Here is a 10000-nt window from a genome sequence, read left to right as displayed (position 1 = left end):
CTTGTGGTGACACGATGGAAACCTGTAAAGGTCTATTCTGGTGTCCGTTGCTGATTTATTTGTTAGCGGTCTACAAACCTTATAGTTTGTGTACGTGCATCTGAACCCGGTCAGAGCTGAACATGCACACCTGCGCCCCCAGGTGACCTGACATGCGCAGGAATGAGGAAGGACTTGCTCTCTCTGGTTGCTTTTAGGCATTTGGGGGGGGAAACTCCCTCCTCCCGGGCTCCACCCAGCTCCACCTTGCTTCGTCATCCAGCAGCTACGTCACCGGCTCTCTGGGAACCTGGTCTAGTTTCCTACCGAAGTCACGGAGAGGGTGCTCGCTGCAGAACCACAAAGGCGGAGCTGCACCATAAGGTGGAGCTGCACCAGAGTCAGCCCCGCCCATTCACGCAAACTCAGCCTAGCCCACTGACTTCCGTTTGTTTTCCACTTTATCGCAAACTGACCTGACCCACATGAATTACGGCTGTTACTAGTTTACAGTCGTTAATGCTATGTTCTATGCTCCAATTAAACAAGATAAATATAACTTGCTACATGACAAAACCTGCATATATCTCGAAATGAAAAGATTTCTTTTAGCGAATATCTGCCCACAGCAGATCTAACAAAATTGGTGTACAACAGCATATCAGTCTATTGATTGAGCTCTGGTAGTCTAGTGGCAAGATCTTGTGAGTTAATTTTTGCTTTCCCCTCAGCTGATGCTGGTTCGATTCTCGGTGGGGTCGTCAGCAGTCTATTTAGCCAGTTGAAACATTTAATTTGTTTATATTTTAGTTGTAATGTTTATTTTTAGCAAAATATTTATGTCTCTAAAAGTTCTTTGAATTTGGTCGTTCCTAAACAGCATTTTAGTTGAAACTCTGCTCACAAATGGACTCACACTGGCTAAATAAACGAATAAATAAATTAAAAAAACACATTAGTCATTATATGTTAAACGGTATACCAGTAAATTGTTGTAAACATAGTACTGGCAAGTGTAGCTAGAAATGAAGAAAAGAGGTTGTAGACTACCTAAAACTTCCACTGTTGGGAGGCGAACCTGCGCAAACCTGCATGTCATCCTGACTCCTTAACCACTACTCCATCACACCTAACATAAATTATGTGGCGTTACATGTAATTGTGCTTTCCAGAATGTCTCGGAGATGGGTTGTATGGTTTATTGGCGGTGTCTCAGTAGAAGTCATTTCAGAAATAATTTGTCAGAAAATTCACAGAATATCCAGATTTGAGAACCAAGACCAGAGCCGCTTCGGGGGAGGAGACCAAATTGAAGCTGAGATGGGAGGAAAATGTATGAGTGAGGCTAAAAATGGCTTTGGCGTGTTTCTTATGAGGAAATGACAATATAACATGATTAAAAGTTCCAAAAGTTAGATTTTTAATTATATGGAAACTTTACAAAAACTGCTCAATTAACTTCTCATCTCCGTCCTCAATCTTGCATTTTTTTAGCTATAACACCCTCTTTGGTTCCAGAATGCTATCAAGTCTGACAAATGGAAGGAATTGTACTGACTCTGATGGAATGGGTGGGGCTGATTCTGGAATGGGCGGGGCTGACTCTGGTGCAGCTCCACCTTCTGGTGCAGCTCCACCTTTGTGGTTCTGCAGCGAGCACCACTTGAAGTCACGCACGGCGAGCGGTGGCACCGAGCGGAAGGCGGGGAAGCCCACGCACGCTGAGTCCACCTATCTGCTCAGGTACGAGCTGGCATGCCCTCCACACAGCTGCTTGTTTTACTGCTTTACCTGCTGCACACCTGTTCTCTACCAGTTTACCACCTTGTTGTGACGCTTCCTGGCGGCAGTGGCTGGTTTGGAGTTCAGCCGTTCAGGAGGATTATGTCCAACACGGACAGGTCAGAGATCATTGGGCCGCCAGTCCATATTATAACTTAAAAATGACGTTTAAACCTTTAAAAACCGCGTTAGAATTGAAGCTGCGCTTTAAAATGACTATTAATGTCAGTGAAGGACGCTGTTGATAGGACTTTATCCCACAAATCACCAGAACATAAGAGACAAAGTCATTTATTTGACATTATAATATACATTTAATCATATATCAAATATTTAGAAATTTTTATAATCCTCATCCTTGAACGTAATACTTTATCTACAGTATTATTATTTACTATCAGTCCCATGAAGTTAAACTAATGAATTTTATAAATGTTTCCTATGAAATGAGTTAATATTTCATGAACTAATGCAATGTTTTTGTGTTTCTCCATGTTTTCTTTGGCCACACCATCTGGAACTGCTACAATGACCCACAACACAAACTAATGTGAGTATAAAATATTTAATTTATGTAAAATAACCTTAGAGATGTTTCTGCAGTTGTAATTCAAATAAAAGACAATATTATATGAATCCATTTACCTTATTTTGAATATTATTGTAATGATAAAAACATATTAATGGTTGTGTAATGTAGACGCCACCCCAGCTGTAACTAATGTATATCTGATTGGAAAACTATCAGCCATTATTCCTTTAAATAATAGCTGATAAGTTCAAATCAAATAGTCTTTTAATGTCACTTCACTACATGTTCAGGTCCTAGTGAGTGGATATCTTTAGGTAACGTGAAGGTAAAGTACATAACTGTAATAAAGGAAGTGATGGTATGAAGTGTCGGTAGAGCAAGGGGACCGTGTTGAGGAGCGTCTAGAGCAGCTGTAAAAGGTGTAAATGTCCGTTAGCAACATGTCTCTTATGTAGTCTGCATAGCAACAGCATTGTGCTCAAGTCATGGATGTACGTTCCCAGTGGCAGCTTGGCGCCAAAATTATGCTATGCATTTGTTCTTAAACAGATGTCAGCTGAGCGGTTTTGGGAGGGGTGTTGTGAGTGTGCGTCTTCTCTGAGGCCTCTGAGATCAAAACACACGTTTATCTCTCATGAACACATGCTCTCCACATGCTGCACGCTGCTGTGATAAAGTGGAGCTGAAGTGATGCAGATTCCCCTCAAACAAAAACTACGCTGACTGGGTCTTCAAACATGAAAAGCCATTTTTAATTATAATCGCTCACTCAGAGGTTTTCATGCAGGCTGAACTTGAAAATTGTCTCCTACACCCATCTCCTGCATTAGCTTCTGATAGCTTCTGAAAATCCTCGCAGATCTACGTCACACTGTGAATTAGCATCCATTGACTCACCAGTCTTGACTTACGACAGGGAAGGCTGCTGTTTTTACATCCGGGAATCAGCAGCGGACATCTCAGCTAGTTTAAGCTAACTGTTATCGTTAGCAACTTCACCGCACAGCAGAAGCTCCCCCAGGCTTGTGTTATTTGTGGAGATAAAGCATTAATGTTGCAAGTCAGTTGTGTTGCGGTTATCCATTTTGAGGCAAGATGTCCAATTATCAGGAAATACTCCATACCTGCCGTCTGAAACTCAGCTGTGATGTGGGAAACTTAGGAATGACAAATGGTAAATGGTGGACTTGTCCACGTCCTTGTGCCCAGTCCGTGTACTCGGAGATGCGCTCATGACATCATAGACCACCCCTTTGCTCAGTCATGTCCACATTCCTAAGGCAGGGTGAAATGAACGCGGCTGCAGCGGGCGGGGAGGAGTGGTGCCGATGCCAGTGTGTAAGCGGCATTAGAGAGCAAATAGTGTTAACAGCTGAAATAACAAGAAATAATGCAACTGGAAAGTAGTTGTAGATGAAGGTAGTAGAATGGGGATGGTCAGTCTAAGCCTACAGCAGCATAACTACAGAGATAACTCAGGATAACCTAGCCTTTTAGATGGAGGCATGTTGGAGGCAGGGTAAGGGAGAGTCACCGACTGTACACTCCACCTCCCTCTCAAGTAGATCACTGATGTATGATGGAGCTTGATTATTAAGAGCTTTATATGTGAGAAGAAGGATCTTAAAATCTATTCTGAATTTAACAGGTAGCCAATGTAGGGAAGCTAAGACAGGAGTGATATGATCTCTCTTTGTAATTCTCATCAGAACTCTAGCTGCAGCATTTTGGACAAGCTGAAGACTTTTAACTACATTCTGTGGACTTCCTGAGAGTAATGAATTACAGTAATGCAGTCTTGATGTAATAAATGCATGAACTAGTTTTTCAGCATCACTCCTGGAAAGGATGCTTCAAATCTTAACAATATTCCGAAGGTGGAAAAAGGAAATCCTACAAACCTGTTTAACCTGGGATTTGAATGACATGTTGATAGGTAATTTTAGATTAGTTCCCATATTACCTTAAAGGACGACACACAGAGAGAGAGAGAGATTATTTGCAATGTCCATGAATCGTCATGCGAGAGCTGGGCGCAGAAACCCCTCCATGGAGCTAACCAGCCCCCCTCTGTTCCTGGGGAAAGCCTTCAGGTCACCAGCTCTGCATCCCCAGCATCTCCACCAAAATGTTAAGTAATTACATGTGGGGTAATATTTAATCTCCATAACCCTGGAACCTGAAATAACACACATGACAGTAAGGGAGACATTTTACCCTGAGTCCCCAAAATAAAGGAGAGTTAACGCAGGGAAAAACCTCCTCCGAGGCTTTTCCCCCGTCACTCCCCCGTCTCCTCAGTTTCCCAGGGGCTTTATTCAGCAAAAGGATGGGGGAGAAGGCGGGCCTTCTCAGGTTACAGAGGTACAGTTTTCAATTGGAAACCCACAATCAACATCCTTGCTCAACCTTTCATGAACAGCAACAGTTGGCAAAAACAGAGATTCATTTTGTGTTAATAACACAAAATGGGCATCTTTTAGGCCTAAAAAATGTACAATTATAAAAATACCCAACACATGTCCTGGTCAAAGATAACACCAAGGTTCCTTACTTTGTTCTCGGAGACTAATTTAATCCTAGTTTAATGTCTGATCAGGTGACTGACTCCGCAGTTTCCTTTTCAGAGGTTCTGGTCCAAAGATGACAACTTCAGTCTCGTGTGGATTTAACAGCTAAAGGTTTAGAGTCATCCAGATTTATATGTATTCAAGACAAGCCTGTAATCTACCTACCTCATTAAGTTCATCAGGATTTATGGACAAATACAACTGAGTATCGCCAGCATAGTGGACGTTTGTCCCATTCCTTCTGATGATTTTACCTTCTTATGCGTATTTTGAATTGCCGCAATGCCTAAGTGCATTGTGTTGTTTCCATCCATGTCATTAGCTATTTGTGTTAAGATCCAAAAGATCAGGTGACCAGTGAGTGTATTAGTGAGTGTATGAGGGGATTTCAAATGTACCTGTGTGATGCTGGCCTGCTGATTGTTTTACCTGATTTGTCACCAGCCTTTGGTCCGCCTGTGTGCTGTACTCCCTCATCTCCAATAGGTGCCAGTGTAAACTAACAATACCTTGTTATTACAGTGGAACAAACCAAACACAAACCACTGTTGAGGCTGAAATTTCGGTCACAATGAGTTTGTTGTCCTGTGAGCTTCATGTTTCTGTAAAGTCTTATTTGACATTATTTGAGGTTTTGATTGTATTCAGCTCATGCACACTTCCTGGAAATCTGTTTTCGTTTGAAGTTACAGATTAGCATTGTTTGTCTCTTCAAGCAGCTGATTTATGGCCGCACAAACACCACATCCTAATGTAATTTGTAATAATATGCATACATGAAATTTGAAATAATTTTCTAGATTTAATTCACCAAACTGCAAAATCTGAAATATTTGTGAAAGAATGAACAATTCCAGAGATGCCTGTTAGCAGAAAACCGTGAAAGAAGGAACCATTCCTGGTTCATTAATATTTCATAACTTAATGGTGCTCTGTGAATGTTGATGCACCGCTACCATCCGTTCTGTTGGCGTTTCTGAGAGCTCAGCACAAATCAAACCCCTGCACCCATGCCTCCGATACACACAATCCCATCTGATATTAGGCATTTTCAAAGCTGCACATGTTGTTTTACATAAGATTTGAAGGCAGCGGATGTGGTGTGCTATCTGTACCTGGATGCACCACTGAAAGTCAGAGAGAGATGAACTGGGTTGTGATTATGTAATCGCTGAGCGACGGTGCCAGAAAGGGATAAAGATGTTCCAAACAAACATAACCCCAGAGCGCTCAGCTGAAGTAAATACGCTGCACGTCGTACGTGCGTGCTTGCCTTTTGAACAGTTGGGGGGGGGGGGGGGGGGGGGGTGGACGCTGGAGTGCTTGTGTGTTTTGGGTGTGTCTGCAGAAGAGGAGTGGGTCGTCTCGGTGTCTGTGGTTCCATGCTGTCGCTGTCTCAGGGGACTGTGGGACTGTAAGTGCTGCTGCTCCTCTCCTCCCATCAGTATTCTGTCATTCCCATCTCTCCTGGGTCCATCTCCAACACCTGCTCCTTGCAGGAGGCACAGGGATGGGCAGTTGTTTCTAAGCAACGGAAGGCTTGCTCTTCATTTGCTTGTCAACAATTTTTTTAGGTCCATAGTCTAAGCCAAAAAAGGTAGCTTCTAGGTGAATAAATAAAACCAAAGTCCTGTCTCCCTTCACTTTCTCATCCCACTGTTCTGTCATAATTTAGTCAATGTGTAACATCACTGTTTGGTCTGCTGTTGCACTGCAGGAGAGAGCAGTTTGCTTTGTGATCAAAGTCTAAGCAAGTAAATACCAGCCGTAGTTGGGCTTTCCCAACATTTCATGATAGCTGCTTCAGAGCTGGATTTAAACTGGTAAGGCGTTCTCTTTATTTAATAGCAAACATAGTTTAGAAATTACAGGCCAGTGATTAGCGTGCCACAAAAGCTTGGGAAAAAAGATGGTGCCTTACCGTGTGGCTGGGAGAATAATAAACCCCTTTACTCCACAACCCCCCCACTTCCTACCCACTCTGCCTATAAGCTGTATGGCCCTAATGGGGTCAGGCAGATGGGTGGGGACCATGCCGGGTTTCACTGAGACAGATAGTGTCTAGCTGTGTGCACGTGATCAGATGCACATGCCTGGGGTTTTGAATTATGTCGTGTTTGGCATCGTTTATTTCAGCCAGCGTTAATTTCCTCCTGGATTTCCCAAACCAGGTCTGTTTCTGCATCTTGCTGTGTCGGGTCAGAAACTCAACAGAAGAATATTTCTGTAGCTGCTCAGCTTCCCAGCCGTTTCTGGACTCTGACCTCTGTCAATATTTGTTTAGTGGTTTCACTATACAGGCTCCAAAGGTATTTGAAAGTTTTAAAATAATGGTTAATACAGGTTACCAATTTTATTGACAAATGTTTGTTTGACTAAACCTGAATATTTCTTGTTTTTCAGACGTATAATTAATTAGCTAGGAAGATTTGTTGGATTTACAACAAAATACTGTAAGATTGTTTTTTAGAGTGAAATTTTCACTTGATTCAGTTTTATTTTAACTCAGAAAGTAAAAATGTACTTTTATGTTTCAAACAATGAAACTATTGATTTGTTTAAATCACTATTTCACTTGGGTACATCTGTTAGAGACCAGATGGAGAAACAAAATGATGAGCACAAGTATAATTCAGTTGATATGACTCTGAAATAGGATTTTTGTCATTGTTTTGGTCATCTTGGACACATGCCAAAATTGCAAACAAAGTTCTTAAGTTACTTGATCGTCATGCACATTTGTGTGCTCCAGTTTAGCCACAAAGGAAGGGCATTAGGCATAGGCAGGGTGGAAATACTGGCCCTCCTCATGTGAAAATGCCATACATGTAATTAGAGTCAACAAAATATTCAGAAAAACACTTTAATGCTATATGTGAAGTTATTATTCTTACTTGGAAAACAAAGATACTTTTATGTATAAATAAGGAAAAACAAACATTCCACAAACTAAATTGAGTAATAAATAACCACTGAAATCAAATAAAAAAAAGCTCAAATTACTGATTTTACCTCTTTGAAGAGAGGTTCGCTGCGTGTGTGAGAGAGAGTGTGTGTGTGTGTGTGTGTGTGTGTGTGTGTGTGTGTGTGTGTGTGTGTGTGTGTGTGTAGGGGCATCAGGGGCAAAGCGCTACAGCAAGGGGCAGTTGCCACCCTTATGCCATCCTGTAGATCTGTCCCTGTAAATGCAGGAATTCTCTAAAACAGTCGCAGCCCAACGAAACATCTAGCCTCACAACAGTCTTCAGGCCACATGTGGAACTTCTAGCAGTGAGTTCAAGGTATAACCAGGAAGATGCGGGCTTCAAACGTCTCCTAGACACGTGCAGGAACCAACAGTCCCAGCAGGTTAAGAAGACTTTCATACAAATAGAGTTTATTCAGTGATGAATTTGCACCCAGTCAAGTCCACGCTGTTATTGGCCACACACACACCCATTTAAACCTAGATGTTTTAAAAGTGATTCTGTATAAATGCATTTAAATACTTATAAAAGTGTTGCATGCATTTTAATGATTTTTGTTGGTTCATTTACATATTTTAATAACATCTCTCGACATAACGGGTTTCGGACTTGTCCCTGTGCTGCGGGAGAGACGCTCGGTGAGGCTCCGCCCCTTTACGAGCAGCATCAGGACAGCTTCAGCAGCACAACAAAGCATGTGCGGCTGAGCAGCGCGGTTTCCTCTGAGCGCGCGGAATAATCAAGACTTCAGTGGCTTTCCCCGGTTTCTTCTCCTTCATGCCAAACCCAGAGTAGGTAAGAGCTGCTGGCTGTGCGAGTCCGCGGCGGCGGAGCCTGGCTGTGTTTTTGTTTGAGATTCGGCGCCATTTTCATGCACGGATTGTTTAAATGCCCCCGCGTGCGTGCGCCCCCGACGCAACAAACAATACTTCATCACAAACAAGGACACGCGCTGGTTACCGCAGGTCAGACGGTCGGGCTGTGTGTGTGAATGTAAACTAGTCCCTGCTGGATGTTGTTGTGACGTGAATGACTGAATGTGTCACACGTTTCATGTAAAACGTCACGTTTTATTTTTTAAATGACGTAAACGTGTTTATTGGCTGGTTAACATTAATGTAAACAAAAACAATATTTTAATGCCGTTAAATGTAATTGTTGTTGTTGGTCTTCTTGGTTACAGTAACAAAAGCGTGTTAGATGTTTGTGCTGCTCCAGAGCTGCCTCTGCTCTGCGTTTCACTTTCTGCTCCACTTGCCTTGCCTTTGTCCCCTTTAGGGAAGTTCGGGTTAAAAATACTCCTCTCTGCTGAAAGGGCGGCTTTTGTGAATAGCTTTTTTATTTCTGTGCAGCCCATAACATGCGCAGGACCATCTCATCCAATAATTCTCATCTCCATTGATGATACGGCTGAATATATATAGTCGGATAATCTTGTGTGGAGAGCTGCAGATGTGAGTAGGGAGGATGAGACCTACAGGCGGTTGTAACTGCCAGATTCTTGCAGAAAGAGAAGAAACATAAAGGGTCAGAGGTGGTCAGACCCAAGTGCTGCGGGTCAGTCCAGCTGAATCAGCTGTGTGGTAAACACGCACTCGGAGCTAAACCCAGGTGATGCTGAAGGATGTTGTTGGTGTGTGCAGTGAGGTCATCGAGGTCTCAGAAGAGCCCGGCTGGTGTAATCCTCTTGTGGGAGTTATGATGCATTCGTGCAGCTAGACTCAGGGAACGGACCTCTGCAGCCTTCAGTATTCTGCTCATTTGTCTACATGGTGACGGTGGATTAGAGCAGCCACCAAGTCAAAAACCAGGATTTGCATGTCTTAAACTCGTCTAACACATAGAATTTTGAAACGCTGAAAGCTGAGTAGAAACATAAATCATACTACAGCTTTTACATGATTCCTCCTGCGGCTCTGGACAATGCTCCAAATGGATGCAAAGTAGCTTTCAGGGCAGCCGTAGATCAATCATGCCTCTTCATCCTTTTCCCATGTCGCCTCATGTTACAGCATCAGGCTCACACACCATCTGTGCTTATTGATTAGTTTAGGTCTGGACTCTCCCTAAGAACGGGTTTAAACATCAGCAGCAGCTGAGCACGCTCAGGTCTGTTCCAAACACCCTGGTTCAAAGTTTGAGCTCTTTTAACACCACCTTGTTACTGGGAA

General features: G+C 42.8%; 1 protein-coding gene across 19 annotated transcripts in view; it reads left to right on the top strand.

The window, feature by feature from the left end:
* The first annotated feature begins 1671 nt into the window (after positions 1-1671).
* LOC107378670 (uncharacterized) overlaps positions 1672-10000 on the top strand; it is a 41245-nt gene continuing 32916 nt past the window's right edge. For 8 of the 19 annotated variants that reach the window (XM_070551743.1, XM_070551739.1, XM_070551745.1 and 5 more), the window contains exon 1: positions 5439-6277. In XM_070551743.1, coding sequence (XP_070407844.1) covers positions 6064-6277 — 214 coding nt within the window. In that variant the 5' untranslated portion in view covers positions 5439-6063. The other 11 variants (XM_015948997.3, XM_054740337.2, XM_070551749.1 and 8 more) reach the window with 11 other exon arrangements.

Source organism: Nothobranchius furzeri, chromosome 5, assembly GCF_043380555.1.
Source record: "Nothobranchius furzeri strain GRZ-AD chromosome 5, NfurGRZ-RIMD1, whole genome shotgun sequence".
In the NCBI taxonomy this organism is placed as follows: domain Eukaryota; kingdom Metazoa; phylum Chordata; class Actinopteri; order Cyprinodontiformes; family Nothobranchiidae; genus Nothobranchius; species Nothobranchius furzeri.
The sequence above is the reverse complement of the archived record's forward strand: the minus strand, read 5'-3'. Positions and strand labels throughout refer to the sequence as shown.